A 17,275-nucleotide genomic window follows, 5' to 3' on the forward strand; every position below is an offset into this window, starting at 1 on the left:
GGTGTACAAATTAATTCAGTGCCTTTAGTATTACGCCTTCTTAATTAATATTTTTAATTTGAATATTTTCCCGCGGTTTTGATTATTTGAAAAGCGACAAGACAACATAATAACAATAATGATTATTTCAATAATTGGAATTACTATGACTTTTTAAAAATAAGTCTTCAATTACAATAAAGAGAAGGTTACAATGCACGAAGGTTCTCAAAATTATTTCTGTTAAACTTTGTATTAAAGGCTTAATCCCGTTTAGTAATGAATTAATAAATAAATAAATAATGAAAAGATTCGTTATCTCGCACGCGAAATAAAAGAGGGGAGATCCTATCAGCAGGCAAAAAAGTTTCTTGTCGCAAAATGATAATCATATTTCTTGCTGTCAGAAAACAAAAGCCAACAAAAGTAATTTAAAAGAAAAATATTTATTTCTCGGTTTCAGGTTGACCGTTCGAATGCAAACCGTTTGAGCGGTCGCGAGGATCCTCTCACGAGGAAGAATCCTGGGTAGAGGGTGCGAAAGGGTGAACGAAGAGAAAGAGAACAAGACGGAGAAGGAAGGTATAAGAATCGCAGGATATAATGGCAGGTGAAGACACACAAATCCTGGCGAACGGAAACGTCGAGGCATTGACGATAATCCCGCCGAAAATGGCGAACGGAAACGGACTGATCTGCGGCAAACAGCACAACAACAACGGCTCGATACCAAACGGGAAGTTGCACGAGATCAGCGGAGTGGAGAACGGCAAGTTGATCATGTCCGACGAGAAATCGAGCAGCCTTCATACGGAATTCGACGACGCGGATGTGTCCTGCGGATGGGGACCCTGCAGACCCCACTGGCTTCAGTATTTCGCCACGAAACAGGCGTTTTTGGTCACCTTCTGCATCACTTGGGTTCGTGAATATTTTTATTTTCAAAACAACCCTATTTTATACACCATTTTCGATATTTCCAATTAGCTGAGGTATGAAAGGAAATGTTTATTAAGGGGTTAGGCCACTCTGGAGCAAGAAAAAATAGGCATATTTTAGGAATTTAAAAAAAAAATGATGAAATAAATACAAATTCTGTAAGCATGCCTTAAACTTCAAAAAGTAATTTTTGTATAGTGATCCAAGTAAAAATCTGGGCTCTGCAGCATTTCTTCGATGATTCATTTCTCCTGCAATTTTTAACTTAGAATAATAAACCAAAATATTTTCGATTATATATGAAAACAGCGACCGAACTACGTAGGATTTTTTTGATATATTGATTTTCGCAAAAATGACGTATATTTTAAGAGAAAATGTAAAATTTCCAGAAAATTATTTATAACAAAAGAACTATGCGATATAATGAAAAAATCTTACGTAGATCGGCAGAGAATTTAGTTTTGGATAAACTATTAAATTTTCAAAACGATCGGTGATGATCTGTTTGATTTATGAGTCCAGCCAGTTTGAAAAATGCGTTTAAAGACTTCAGTAATGCTCGCAGCAGACCGAGGGGGTTCTCCAGAATTCAAATTTCGATTTTCCTACCCTTAATCTTTTCCCATATCATTTTTAATACATTAAGGCACCTTTCAAGCAAAAGAAAGAAAAAATCTCGATTTTTTCAAAATTCTAAAGTGGCCTAACCCTTTAAAATAAGGTTCGTCGACGCGTTTTAATTACAGGTGCTCCAGGGTATGTACTACACGTACTTCGTGTCGGTGATCACGACGATCGAGAAGCTGTTCCAGATTCAGTCGAAGACCACCGGTATCATAATGTCAGCGACAGAGATCGGTCAGATCGGTTCCTCTCTCCTGCTTACGTACTACGGAGGCCAAGGTCACCGGCCTAAGTGGATCGCTTGGGGCATGATCCTGTTCGCGGTGAGCTCGTTCACCTGCTCGATGCCCCATTTCATCTTCGGCGAACAGCTGATCCATCAGAACAGCTCCGACCCGATGCCTGCACATTTTTGCAGCCTGCAGGATCGTTTCGAGAACAGCACGTTCGATAGGTGATCCTTCAACATTTTCTAACGCTACGGAAATTGTTTCCTCCCTTATGGATTAATTATAATTGAAAAATTTTCCCTCTTTTCGAAGCTTGAACTCGTCCACGACAACGTCGCACGTAAACACGATGCACAATTGCGAGGGTGACTCGTTGACCGAGCAGAGGATACAAAGCAAGATAACCACCGTGGTTTTGGCTATATTTTTCGTCTCTTTGTTGGGGGTTGGAATGGGTCAAACAGCGGTCTACACCCTGGGCATTCCTTACATCGATGACAACGTGGCTAACAGAGAAAGCCCGCTTTATTTTGGTAAGCGATATTTATTTGAAAATTTTCTACTAGTGGAATTAATTCTGGACACTTTTAAATTTTTATTCAAATTATTTAGTATTTTATATTCTCTAAAATGTTCTCTAATTTTAGAGCATCGCTTATATAAAAAAATCAGTAAAAAGATCATTAAAAATTACATTTTCATCAAATCAAAGGAGGTAGAAAAAAATTAATATTTCGTTAGATATCCTTTCATGCGACGTTTCGTATTGCCAAGCGCAAAAACAAAAATAAAAAGAGTTTAGATTTTTTTAAATTAAAATTTTAAAACATTTACAAACCAATTCATGTGAAAATTTTAAGTACAAACATTATAAATTATAATAAAAATATTACGGTATCAATTTAACATTTTTATTCAAAGTGTCCAGAATTAATTCCACCAGTATATATTAGCCATTTGATAATCGATGCTTAATTGGTTGCACGTGTTTCGTTCCAGCGATCACCATCGGTGTGAGGATCCTTGGTCCAGCGTTAGGGTTCATCCTGGGGTCATTGTGTACGATGATTTACGCGGATTTGTCGGTGAATCCGCAGATCACGCCTACGGATCCGAGATGGGTTGGAGCGTGGTGGCTTGGTAAATTAAAACCCTTTACTTTTTTTTCAATTTAAACAAATATTTATCGATTGTTACCATTTAATATTCCAAATGTGACAGAAAACGATAAGAAAAATATGGAATTTGGTGTTTCAGGTTTGGTGCTAATATCCGCCATGCTGATGCTGGTTAGCATAGGGATGTTCGCGTTCCCTACTCGGCTGCCCGCTAGCAGAACGCCGCCGAAACGAGCGGACGCGAAAAAGCCTAGTCTCCGAGGTAAGCCCTGATTTATCGTGGCGACTCGGATTGTTCGTCAGAGTAGAGGAGGCCGGTGTTTAAGCTCCGGCTATCGGATCAGAGCGGTTTAATTTGATTTTATAGCTTCCCGTTAAGCCGTTCCGCTCGCGCGCTCGTGTTTCGTGGCTGGCCCGTAAAATTGCCCGGGGAAGATTCACCGAGAAAGATAAAAGTATTATCGGTCCCCTAACCACCTATTAATCGTGTTCCACTAGGTCGTCCTACCTTCTCGTTGCCACATTCTATACAATCCATTACGGTAGTCTAGAATTGCTTGAAAATTTATTATAAAATTTCATCGACCATGCACCGCAGGGACGAACAATATACAATGGTTCGGGTTCGTTTAATTTCGAGGTCAGCCAGCAATCGCTGGTCGAATAAAAATATTTACATATCGCGATTTCCGTGGAAAACAGTGAAGGCATTATGTATCTGACGGACGTTTATCGGGATGCAATGACGGGCCAATAAGCTGATCCTCGAAGCGTGAAGCTCGCAGTCAAGGTCAATGGTGAATTTAGGTTTCGGAGATCCGTCGTGTCTGCTCGTTCGATCGTGAACACGCAGCCGAACGCTTTCTGAAACACTGGCGAGCCCTTTTCTGGGAAGCCTGCGCGCCTTGGGACAGCAGGGCGACCCTTCGTCTGTTTATTCTTGGTTCGCTTCGTTGAAACTCTCGATCGAAGGTCGTGCAACATCTGCAACTCGCAGCAGAGATTGATAGAAAAATCTACCCTTCTATATATATATTTTTTTAAATTTCTAATATTTAGCTATGGGAAGGGTTACAAGGGTGTCCGTCACTCGCGAACGATATTTCCTTTCATACTTTTTACCCTTGACCGACAATCCGGCGGAATGTTGTTCCTGAAAGAGCGGACTGCTGCTGAAAATGCGACACGAGTAGCATCGATAATGAAACTCGCGCGTTCCGGTGCAGCACGTGCACTGTTCGGTTGCATCGTCTTCGAGCACGTTTCTTAAAAATAGCTTCATCTCCTTCGGAATCGTCAAAGGAAGTATTCTTTTCTCAAACTACAATAGATTCGAACAACGGGCATGTATTTGGAATGCAATTTTCCTCTCGTTTAACCGTCCCCGCTCGAGTTAACTCGGCTTGCAAGAAGCGTATCGAAGATGATTCAATTGAATAGAAGAATGAAAAAAAAAAGGAAAGAAAAATACGATCTGTGTCGCGTTTGAAGAGCGTGTAGAAACGCAACAGAGTTTCTCTCAGGAGGATGCAGCAAGGCGAATCGTGTCCATTTCTCACTGCTCCTCGGTCTGACCAAAAACACGACCCGCGCATCCGGTCGTGAGTGGATACCTTCTTCGCCGAAGAAGAAATATTTCTTATTAACACTTTTATCATGTATTCCTGACTTTGACGCTTCACTTCGTTAATCCTCCTGCGATTACAAGGTTTTTCGGCTTAATCCCGGTTGGCTAAATTTTTCAACATTTTTCCGAGTAATATAATTAAAAAAGAAGCATCGAGGTAAGAAAAGGGATGGTAAGAAGAATGGTATCGCGAGTCAAACAATGATCGGAATTTGAATTTGCTGAATTTCTCGAGATTAACGAACTGTTTGAAACAAAAATGAGCTACTCGAAAAAATCGAGCTGAAAATTCATCTTCGAGTAAATGGAAGTTTTACTTTAATTATCTTTTTATTATTATTATTATTTCTTATAGAATATTATAGAAATAAATTTTTTCCCAAGAATTTATTAAAATCTGAGAATACATAGATAAATTTACAAAGTAGCGACGGCTCGCTTTTGTTTCAAACAGTTCGTCGATTTCGAGTAATTCGGCAGATTGAAGCGCTCGAGAATTACGATTACTCACACACCTCCAGTGAAAATACGCTGAATTTCTACTATGTTACGTCGCGCGCGTTATGTCGGCCGAGGTGCACGAGACAGCTGAGATAAGTCCTCTGCCGGTGAGGATGCAACGGAGAAGAAACAGGGCCGTATATGCACGCAGAAATGCACTCGCTCGCGCGCGTGCCTACCAAGCGCTATGCACCACGCGTGACCGTGAACTTGCCCCACCTAGTGCACCAGTCGGTCAGTCATCATTATTAACGCATACACACGTATAACGCAGACACACAACTGCCGATCCTTAATACTCCTACGTACGCGTGGTACACACTGAACAATCTGTACTTTTAGGAACTTTTTATCAATTATTATCTTACATTATAGGTAAACTATTAATTTTTAAAGCGCCGCTTATTATTGCTTCCCAAAGATAACTTGATGAATTTGAAAAAATTTGTTCTACAAAAATTCCTCGAACCTTTGTTTAGGGGTAAGTTAAAACTAGAGGGAAATATTTTTCTCCACTCTATTTGAAAAAATTTGTTCTACAAAAATCCATCGAACCTTTGTTTAAGGGTAACTTAAAACTAGAGGTAAATATTTTTCTCCACTCTATTTGAAAAAATTTGTTCTACAAAAATTCCTCGAACCTTTGTTTAGGGGTAACTTGAAACTAGAAGGAAATATATTTCTCCACTCTATTTGAAAAAATTATTTACAAAAATAGAGCGGAGAAAAATATTTCCCTCTAGTTTTAAGTTACCCCTAAACAAAGGTTCGAGTTGCAGTGGCTAGAACTTTTCTAGGGAAAGGAGAAGGATCAAGGTGTTCAGTTTTAAAACAGCCCGTTCTGGAAGTGTATCGAGTTTCGTAAGGGGTTCCGTGGGGAAGCTGCGCGTTCGAGTTTCGACTTTCTCGAGCTGCAAACGGCACGGTCCTAAAAACCGAGGGCATTTCAAGGCACTCGAGCGTTTAGCTGATAAAAAGGGTGAAATGTCAGGGAGTTATTGGCGGTATCGTTGTACGGGCTACTTCCGCGTTCAGCCTCGTCACGAAACGGTTCGTGGAATGCTAGAAAATTGCCTTAAAGGACGTTGCTGTCGAATCGTGTCCCGCGAATGCACGCGATTCGCGTATTACACGGTCACTTCCTAGCCTTTCTGCCTTCTACCGACATTCCACCTTCGGGATTATCTCTTTGATATCGCCGGGAAAACTCTCGGCTATTTCCTTAATTATTCATTTATAAAATTCATTGTTTCAATCTACCGACTTCGTGACTGCATTTTTTTCTTTTATAAAGATCATCTGTTGCTAAAAGGTGTAAATGTACTCGGGTCAATGTTTGTGAAAATAAAAGTTAGAAAGCTTTTAGTACTTTATCCGATTGAACGATAAATCGTAGTCGTCGGTAATCGCGTATAGTCACGAAGGTAGAAGAACGGAGTATCGTTTAGTGGCTCTTCACAAGTGGCCACCCTGTATGTTCTTTCTGCAGGGTTGTCGCGATAATACACGAAGCACAATGTTAGTCACGTTTGTCTACTCATGGTCTGCAGGACTTCTCTATGCGGGGTTGCCACGACTCTAGCCCGGCCTTCCTGGAAACCTAGAACAGTCCTAGGCATCCTTAATGTCAGTTTCCACCGAGGCTTTCTCGAACGGAAACCTTGCATCCTTTCCTTTCTCATCGAGATTCTTCTGCTCCTTTTCCTCCTCTTCCATCGTGGAATTTCCATTTTTCTACTATCGCACGAAAATCGGCGATCGGATCGTTCGATTTCTCTTTCGTTGCATTCGTAGAATCGGTAATTATTTTTTAGGGAATTTAATTAGCGATCGCAGATCGAAATATTTAGACCTGGTGTTATTTAAAAATTAATTTCTAATGTGTTACAAATTTTGTACCAAAGGGTTAATAAATAAATAAATTTAATATCCCGGGGTAATTTTCTACTATCGCACAAAAATCGGCGATCGGATCGTTCGATTTCTCTTTCGTAGTTGCATTCGTAGAATCGGTAATTATTTTTTAAAGAATTTAATTAGCAATCGCAGAATATTTAGACCTGGTGTTATTTAAAAATTAATTTCTAATGTGTTACAAATTTTGTACCAAAGGGTTAATAAATAAATAAATTTAATATCCCGGGGTAAGATCGCCCGTCAATCGATTGGCGCATCGATGCAAGAAAGGATTCACTCGGGGGAGGAGAGATTTTGATGCAAAAATTCTGCAGGTCGCGATTCCTTGGCTCGCGTCCGCCTGCAGAACGCTCCGCGTACTCGCTACACCTCGCCTTCTCTCTACCTGTTGCAGACTTCCCTAAAGCGGTGAAGAGGCTGTTGAAGAACGACATTCTTATGTTCCGGACGGCCAGCAGCGTGCTGCACATCCTACCGATCGCCGGCCTCTACACCTTCCTGCCAAAGTACCTTGAGAGCCAATTTCGCTTGCCAGCTCATCATGCGAACATGATCTCAGGTAATTTTCACGAATAGACACGCGAGAACGAACCTCCTCGCGTTCGATCCTTTCGATCTTCGATTTATTTACAAAATGATCAAATCCATCTGTTGAATTTCACTGACTCTTAGAATTTTTTTAATTTCATATTAATCACCATTCGTCTTCGTTTATCCTTGAAACGACATCGTAATATCAAATTATTGTAATTGTGTATTATAAAAGGAACCTTGTCCTTACGTAAGATTCTTCGTACGGAAAAAAAAGACAATACTTTCAATCTATTTGCATCGAATGACGGAATATTCCATCGAGATACACGGAGTGTTATTCAAACGAGTGACCTACTCCGATTTCGTCTGAATTTCATGCGAATTCGACAACAATGAAAGATCGTCTAATTAATGAAACATTGTCGTGACACGAGGCTGTTTTGCATTTCTACGTGCCGTTGTTTGTCCCGCAGGTGTCGGCGGTATTTTAGTAATGGGCCTGGGTATTATAATTAGCGGAGTGTTTATCCTGAGGGCGAAGCCTAACGCCAGGTTCGTCGCGGCCTGGATCGCCTTCACTGCGGTTGTTTATGCGATCGGTATGGGTGTACTGATGTTCATCGGTTGTCCGATGGACGATTTCGCTGGTCTCGTTTCTCATTCCGATGGGTAAGATTTTCTACGATCAAAACTGCATCGAAATGAAGAATTTCGTTAAATAAAGAAAAGGGTTTTCCTTTGATTCTTCTAGATTGTCCAGTTTCGAACCGACCTGCGATGCTAGCTGCGATTGCGTTCGCAATAAATTCAGTCCAATTTGCGGTGCCGATGGGAAAACTTATTTTTCTGCCTGTCATGCTGGCTGCTTTAATTATACCGTGGTAGATGGCAAGGTTGCATCGGTAAGTACCGTTTAAAATATTCATTCTCACCTTTTCAGTCTAAATTTCGATTTTCTATTTCCAATTAGCAATTTAATTTTTATATAGTACCTACTTGAAATTTTTTAATCCTACCTTCTATACAAATACAGTGTAAGACATTTACAATTTTGAGATTGTATTTTTCAATTGTTGTTGCAAATTCTTGATGATGTAATCGCGGGAGATATTGATATATAGCGCATTGGGAACAAGCATGGTCGTAATTGTCGGTGACAGTCGCATGCAACTAGGCCAGAAATGTTTCGTTGTTCTACCATTTACGGGCGAAATCGCATTATTCGCGTGGACGAAACAATGCTTCATTGATTGCGCAACAACAACACAAGTCATTACTTTCGCAATTCAACGCGCCCGACGCGAACATTTCGTTTACAGTTGTTCGAATTTTGCCAGACACAAATTGTGTCCCGCGATTCTTTGATTGCTCGATCAAAAATTTCACGCTTATCCTTCAGCTAAGAGACTAATTATTGTATTATAAATATTTAATTTACAAATGATTGAATTAAAATTTACCACCCAAACTCCTTCATACTATCGGATGTGTTCGTTTTAACTCATTTCTTCCCAGTGTTGCATTCTTCACAAAATACAATAAAAATGAACTTATACAAAACTCATTATGCATGTGTTAAAAGGCACTAACGAGCTCTGTGTCTATGTGTTTATATTTCACAATTAGTTTAACACTTTGTGAAAAAAAATAAATTACTGAAAACATCTCCTTCGCAGTGTTTTTCAAAATTTCATGAGTGATACTCTCATATTTTTTCATATAATCAACAATGTTGTACATTTTGAGCAAATAAAAGCATGTGATCAAAAAAAATTTTTATTTTTTTACCAGGAAACTCCCAACGTTTTTTATTTTAATATTTATAATGTTATTTCAATTATTTTAAAATAAAATTGATGACAAAATATCATATTTTTTCACAATTTTTATTTTTGCGAAGAAATGGGTTAATTAATCCACTTTGATAACTACCATGTTAATTAGCGAGGGGTCGTTTCACGGATTTTATAGTTTTACAACTGCCAGTGCATCGGGACGAACGTAACGACACCGGAAATATTGAGCACCGCGACGATCGGTTACTGCGAGCTCGAGTGCAGCAACTTTTGGGTTTACATGGTCCTGTTCTCGGTATTCGTATTCATCCATTCTACCAGCGAGGTGGGCTCCATGCTGCTGATTCTACGCTGCGTCGATCCACGGGACAAGGCTATGGCTTTGGGTCTCATACAATTCGCCATAGGCCTGTTTGGTAATTATTTCTCACTCTCTTCCCTTAATTACACCTTCGTTATGAAAATTCTGATTTATTTTTTAAATAATTCGAACTTCGACGATAAATTTGTTAACAGCCTATGAGTTCGTTCTTCTGATTCCAGGTAACGTCCCGTGTCCTATCGTTTATGGTGCTGTGGTGGACTCGGCCTGTCTCGTATGGGAATACGCTTGCGGCGAGCGAGGTGCTTGCTGGCTTTACGACTCAAATGTCTTCAGAATGTTCTATCACGGTACGTCTATTGATTAGAAAGAAATTTGCAAGGTGTCATAGATAATTATCCCTTCAAATTTAATTCCCATACAAGTTTTCTATTTTCCTCCCACTTTTCAAATTTTAAGCTTCCATAGTAGAAATACCTATGTAGATAATAATAGATTATTATCTAGATTATCCAATTAATAGATAATAATAGATTATTATCTAGATTATCTAATTAATAGATTTCTACTATGGGAGCTTAAAATTGAAAAAGTTGGAGAAAAATAGAAAATTTGTATGGAAATTAAATTTGAAGGGACAACTATTAGAAAATTATACAAAGAATTATCCTAATCAAGAAATACCTGTATATGAATCCCAGGGACAACGGGTGGAATCCTGGTGCTGGCGTTTGTGGTGGACATAGTGGTCTGGTACAAGGCTGGCAGCATCAGTTTCGTAGAGGAACAGGAAGCGGAGGAGGGTACCGTGGAGGAGATGACCACGTTGAAGTCGCAGGACGCGCAGGCGGTGGACAACGACTATTTGTGAAACGAAGTCCCGGTCGACTTCGATGGGTATCGTATGAACCAGGCCTGAATGTTAGCGTCGATGAACCGGGACGAAGCGTGACGGTGGCGTTCCTAACTGTTCCGAGCTCGTTGCCAATCGCGAAGCCAGAAGGTATAGAGCGGGTCTTCGGGCCGTCTTAGAACTCGGTTTTAATCGTTCAACGAGGATACACGCTCGGGGGATCGTCGACGTCGATCCGAAAACGAACGGCACTGGTGCTCGTGTCAATCGCCTTTCGCAACTCGACGACAGAATCCTGGACGAAACGGAATAAACCTATTGCAAGCGGTGCTGGGCGACGGAAATGCATGCCCGTAGTTTCCGAAGAGACTGTGCTGGGGCTCGGAACGTGTGCATCGAAGGAAGAAACAGAGAGGAAAGGGCAATTTTCATGATCGACCTTTGCTTTGAGCTTATCTTTCGTCGGAAGATTCAACTGGGATTAATCAAGGATACCTTAAGGAGTGGATTTTTCCAGGTAGAAAGGGGATGATCAATGACAGTGTTATTCAATTTGAAACACTCGAAGTTGGCTGGAAGGAACACAATTTTCAGGAGGAAGTACTACCGAATGGAAGTGTCGATCACTTCATTTCCATCAATCATTGCGAATTAGCCCTGTCAGCTGACGAAGACGAAGAAAGGTGTGAGAAGTGCATGCTTTGTTAGTTCATCCAAATTAGGCTTCTATTTTGAAGAGGAGAAACACAAGGTAATTTCTTGCATAAACGATCTGGGGTGGGAAAAGGAAATAAGAATCTCGGGGCACCGTTCCCTCGGCATTCGAGGTTCTCGGATCTCGGCTGAGCTTCTCTTAGGCACTACCGTCCGTGTTTCACTCTGCAAATACACCTAGAACGTAGGCAAACTGTACGTACAAGCGATTTACGATGTATGCGTGTGTAGATTGATAACATCTCGCTGTTCGAATGGGGATTCGTGGAGAGAGAGAATCAGAGAACGAATGAGTAATTATGGAGATACATAGGACATATTTTTAGACGATTTGACGATGAAACCGGGGAGTAGGTGAACAAGAGGTGTAACGTTAATTAATTAAATACAGGTAAGAGGGAAAACGACGAGAGGGATAGAAATGATGTAAACGCGAGAGTTGTATTTTAATACAATACATTTTACACACGCTTTGAAGACACTCTGTCGTCTCGTGCTTTTAGTGCTTTCTGCGTTCATCATTTTCCGGTTGAATGGCTAATCTGATCGCTGATTAACTCTTTGGAGACAGAATAAATTTGCTGGTTTTTCTCAGATATTGCTCAAAGATATTCTCAAGGGAAACATTGAATTCTGAGTTCTCTTCAAGAATCAAATTTTACTTTGAAATTAATTTTCAAAGATCTGCAAAGAGTTAATTAAATAGGTATTCAGAGCGGAAGGGAAGTAGAGGAAACGCGTACTATTAATCGCTGTAATGTTTAAATTATTCGATTCAGGGGCATTACATTTGCGTATCTTTCGAAAAGTCTTTGGCTGAAATTGTTGCCCGCCAATTCGAAGATGATTCTTCTAATAAAACAATATCGATTTCAACTCTATGTTCGAAACACAGCTGTCCGGTTTTATCGATCTCGTCGAGGACAATTTAAAGCGAGGAAACGGGAAATATATTTTTCGAGAGCTTTATGTTTGAACGTGGTTATATATTTCTCCGTCGATCCCAGAAACCGGAGAGCTGCTCCTAAAAATCGAGCGTGACGAGAATTTTTCGCGAGCGACAGATCGAAGAAACGGCGACGCGTTTCCATTTTACATTTACTTGAAAGTTACCATTTAATAGGAACGATTCTCGTGTGGTAATTTGAAATTAGACCCGGTTTAATAATTAATCCCTTCGATCCATCCGATTGAATCTAAATTCGTTTCTCGTGTTCTAAATTTTCTTTTAATTAATGCTCCTCTTATTCGAAATTTCCTATTACAGTCGCCTGAAAATTTATTCAGGGTTGTTCAGGAAAATGTCCCCAATTCAGCCGATTACTTTTCCAAAATTCTAAGCAGAAAATGAAGGAAAGTAAGGAGATTATATTCAGATTACCAGACGATCTACCGTCACTCCAGAAATAATGAAAAAATTCAAAAATCTATATAGAGTTATCCAAATTGAGTAACACATCTTCAAATTGAAATAAAACGCAAAGTATTTGATTTTTGTATGGTTACTTTATTTCAATACAAAGTCTATTTTATGACAGCGGTCCTTCTCCGCTTTTTTTTGTGAGCTTGATAATTTTTCACGAGGAGGAGACACCAATTGCCACCAAGATCGAAAGATTAAACACCATTAGATTTTTTTAATGGGTTTTATGGAATGTGAAATTTACGCCAATAATCCAAAGACTATTGACGAGCTGAGTAATAAAATCACAGTCGCTATTGGTGAAATTGAATTCCATTTATATTTCATTGTATTCCAATTGAATTCCATATAATGAAAAATTGGGTGAAACGCATGAGGCTCGTAAAAAAAGCCAGGGACATTTGAATAATATTGTCTTTGGTAATTAATGTCATACAGTAAATTTTGTATTAAAATCACATACTTTGCATTTTATTTCAATTTGAAGATGTGACACTAAATTTGAATAACCCTTTATATAAAATCACTTGAACTTCTGGACTTTGGTAGAATCGTGAAAACTGAAATCACCCTTTCAATGATCTTGAATTTTGCAAACAGCAAAGGACGATGATTTATGCATTCTATGCATCGAAAGGGTTGAAGTGTGCATGATCGTATGTGTGATTGTGCGTGTACACTTGTAGCAGGTAAATCGTAGGTGCAGTTGAGAACGATCGGATAGAGAGGCGAATACGGCCTTCCGTGCTCTCCCGTTGATCTCCACCGAGAATTGTATTTTTCTATTCGAAGCGTAATCTATATTTTAAATCGATCACACAGGTCGTGTAGCACAGCACGTTGGAGCCGATTCACCCTATCGATCTCTTCAATTTTCCCCCCCGTCTTGGCTACCTTCTAACGATTCGATCGATCCTCTCTAACGGGGGTAGTTAATCGTTATCTCGATGCAACGCGAATAAACTAAACTTATATCTCTTATTTATATTAATCGAAAATATAAAAGACAAGTAATTTGATGTAATAACGTTTGAGATCAATTTGGATCGAGATAATGGGAAGAAAGGAGGATGTGATTGACAGTGAAACGAAAGTGTTTTATTTTCTTTTTTCTTTTTGACAGAAAGAAATATTTTTAATTTATTGAATGGAAGAGTTATGGATGAACGAGATATATATATATGTCTAATTCGCCCCGTATATTTTGACCACCAGCAGAGAAACATGGAATCTTCGAGCGAGTCCCCTTTTTTTATTATTTTTAGTTCTGAAACGAAGGCGTAGACAGTTACGTTTGCCTTTCGACCCTCGACACACATTATTCTGTATATTACGTGTACGATAGAGATGTAAATATAGGAGAGTACAATAATTGCCAAAATAATCATGGCGTGGAGCGAACAGAGTCTCAATGTTTATTCCCAGTGTTGCGCCGGAAGTGTTTCGAGGAGGGCGAACGATTTCACGTAATTTTTATCCTATTTATTATTTTACAAAATAATTTTTATCTTCGTTACTTTTATTAAACTTCGAAAGAAAAAATCAATTTCCTTAAGATGAAACTTAAATTATTTGGTGTTCTGTAATTATTTGGTATTTCGAATATTTATCGTCAACTAAATTTCCTCTGAAAATTTCGAATATTAATTTTTTAATTAGACTTTAATTAATACGTACAATTTGTCCTAAATCGTTCACCCCGTTACGAAATAAATTGATCGCATTGCTGTGAGAATCATCGCGATGACGATGTCTCAATGATCACGATAAAAAAGCACTGCCCACTAATTACTGCCAAATGTTCTCACCAGCCAATCTAATAACTGCCAGATTTATCCGAATCATATACAATTTTCTTACTCTTGCTTTAGCACGACGAACTTAATTACGAGTATGCTCAAAGTGTAATTAGTTTGATCGAAGACTTGGAAAGTAAGAGGATGCAATTTCTTAACTCGTCCCATTGAGTTGCTTGCATTTAACGTTTTGTCGCGTAAACGAGCGAATCGTATACATTTCTGACAATCTAAAGATAAAAAAAGACGATACGTTTTTTATACCAAACGCATACATTCGTTCAGCATTTAATCGTTCGCTAATCGTCGCATTGATTCTCACGATTCGATTCAAACGAGTCCCGATCACTGGCGGAACACAGAATACCATATAACAATTATATTTTAGTAAAAAAAAAAAATAAAAAAGAATTTATCGGTAATGTACTAGTAGGATAATCAACCGCGAGAGCGGAGACGGTTTTACCTAATTATAGCGGCGTAGTCCTTTAAGAGAACCATAATTGCTAGTCTTTAATCAGCGACGTGCACGCGTACAAGCACGTCAAACCGAAATATATATATATATATATATATTGGATGTTTTATGAATTTTGGGTTGAAGCAACTTTAACGTTTCGCGAGAATTAATTAATTTTGTATCATAAATTTTAATCTTTATATCAAGAAATTTTTTTTTTAATCATATTTTAAATTCGTGGTGCTGGTCACCTACATGGTAATCAACTTTTACTATTAATTATACAATGATCTACTTATATTAAGAAATTGTAAAATTATTTATTATTCTTCAATGAAATTTTTCAAAGACTCTTTTACGAATCTCATTGATCAAATGAAATAATAATGCAAATGGTAATTTGCAAAATGTTAAAGTTGTTTCACTATTACAAAAATACACCTGCGCTTATGCGTGTGTATCAGGTGTAAGAAACGACTAAATCGGTGTAAACGAACAGGGACGGGGGGGTATAACGAGCGAAGGAATAAAAAAAGAATATAATGCCATTTTTATGTATACATATATTGTACTAATGATTATTATAAATTTCTGTTTAATTAATATTATTCTTACTACTACTATTATGGTTTAATACTATTGATTCTCGTTTATCGACTATTGCTATTAATTGATATGTAACGTTGTAATATGCGCTTTGATTTTTATACGTAATATATATATATATAAAGAGAGAGAAAGAAAAAAAAACGATTACTTTGTAGGAGACGTAAGTGTATTTTGATATAGCGCACTGTATGCGTGGCTGTGTGTACGTGTAAATGTGACACGAATAATTTTACTAAATGATCGTGTATATGGTAAAACGAATTTTATATTTGCAAGTTGAGTTTTCGGTACGTATGTTCTAATTTCTTTTTTCTCTCTACTGTGCTTACGTTTTTTTTAGCTAGATATCGTGCAAACAGTTACTTTTCCATAGACGAACGGTATCCTTGTCGTTGTTTAGGAAAATTTGATAAGAAATATTGGAAATTTTATTGAAACTAAATTTATATATCTTAACATTTACTTAATGACTTAATTAAGTGAATTAATTAAATTAATTAAATGACTTAAAATTTATATATCTAAAAGGGTAGATGTACGCATTAAGGGTTAATTTTTTAATTTATCACTTAAGTTCGATATTTTTAATTACTGACTTTAAAATTTTAATCGTAATTATAGTTTATTAAATTTATCACACCTATGATAATTAATTAATTACAGCGCGCAGTAATGAATCTCACGTTAATATTTTCAACACGCTGCTGTTACCATTTAAACGATCGCTCACGAGATTTCTCGTGTTTCAATGCCGAGATGCGGTCCTTTAAGTGTTAATTAAAAAATTTTTTCTTTAATTTTTATCGATCATAGTTTTCCCAGGACAACGATACGCGATACTGTTGGTCGCGAACGTAATTCCTCCTGGAAGATGTAACACACGAAATCAAGACTGTAAATACGAAATAGCAGGCGTTCGATGGACCTCCACCTTAAGGTTCCCACCACTATTCCCGACGTTTAAGTGCCTATACAGAACCGGATGAAAATCGCGTCTATTCTCCTCCTCGAACCTTCGTTGTTCTAGTTTCTAGAAGTGGGTAAGATACTATTTTGACGGCTGCGATACGACGCGAAATAGAACGAACGAACACTTCGTTTCCATGTTGCTGCAATACACACACCGTACACCAAATTGTTTCTCTTCGTTGTAGAATTTAACAGAGAGATGAAACGAAACGATAGAAAAAAAAGAAAACCTGGTGAAAATCGGACAAACAGAAAAGGAAAAAAAATCAGAAAAATGAATAAAAGAAAATAGAAAAAAGGAATATATATATATTTACGATGAAAAATCAGTGTTTAAATGTTACAGAATAGAAACGTTTACGTTGCATTCGTGTGACAGTAGTTTGACGATGATTCAAAGAACGTAGCGAAACGATCGTCATTCCCACTTTAATGAATTAATATACCTATACCGCAGTTCACCAGAGTCCATAACTGCGAAAAGACCAGTTTTCGTTCTTCGCGCATCTCCAGTGCGCATCTTCGCCCTGATTGGCGATACTCCCAAACGAAGTGGAAAGCGATTGGCGGAGACCTCGCTGCGTTCCCCCACCATCTTCCAATCTGCGGGTCGCAGTCATGGACTCCGGTGAACTGCGGTATATATAAATATATATATATATATATATATAAATACATGACTACCATAGATATATATGTTATACATACTGTACGTAAAAAAAAAAAAAAAAAAAAAGACGAAATAGTATTTTATCTAACTGCTAGTTTCACGTCACAACGGAACGAAAGTCGTTCGCCCTCGGCAGATCTCAGGCGCTCCGACGAAACGAACGTGGATCGTTTATTTTGTTATTCGCGCAT

The 17,275-nt window shown here is 38.3% G+C and overlaps 1 protein-coding gene across 4 annotated transcripts in view; it reads left to right on the plus strand.

The window, feature by feature from the left end:
* Oatp74D (Organic anion transporting polypeptide 74D) overlaps window positions 1-17,087 on the plus strand; it is a 76,797-nt gene extending 59,710 nt beyond the window's left edge. For all 4 annotated transcript variants that reach the window (XM_076690137.1, XM_034330075.2, XM_076690138.1 and 1 more), the window contains 11 exons: window positions 443-900; window positions 1,668-1,999; window positions 2,088-2,308; window positions 2,775-2,915; window positions 3,033-3,155; window positions 7,333-7,497; window positions 7,946-8,141; window positions 8,224-8,374; window positions 9,444-9,684; window positions 9,812-9,940; window positions 10,292-17,087. In XM_076690137.1, the coding sequence (XP_076546252.1) occupies window positions 583-900; window positions 1,668-1,999; window positions 2,088-2,308; window positions 2,775-2,915; window positions 3,033-3,155; window positions 7,333-7,497; window positions 7,946-8,141; window positions 8,224-8,374; window positions 9,444-9,684; window positions 9,812-9,940; window positions 10,292-10,461 (2,187 nt within the window). In that variant the 5' untranslated portion in view covers window positions 443-582 and the 3' untranslated portion in view covers window positions 10,462-17,087. The remainder of the gene's footprint in view (window positions 1-442; window positions 901-1,667; window positions 2,000-2,087; window positions 2,309-2,774; window positions 2,916-3,032; window positions 3,156-7,332; window positions 7,498-7,945; window positions 8,142-8,223; window positions 8,375-9,443; window positions 9,685-9,811; window positions 9,941-10,291) is intronic.
* The last annotated feature ends 188 nt before the right edge of the window (window positions 17,088-17,275 follow it).

This window comes from Osmia lignaria, chromosome 9 (genome assembly GCF_051020975.1).
Source record: "Osmia lignaria lignaria isolate PbOS001 chromosome 9, iyOsmLign1, whole genome shotgun sequence".
Lineage (NCBI taxonomy): Eukaryota > Metazoa > Arthropoda > Insecta > Hymenoptera > Megachilidae > Osmia > Osmia lignaria.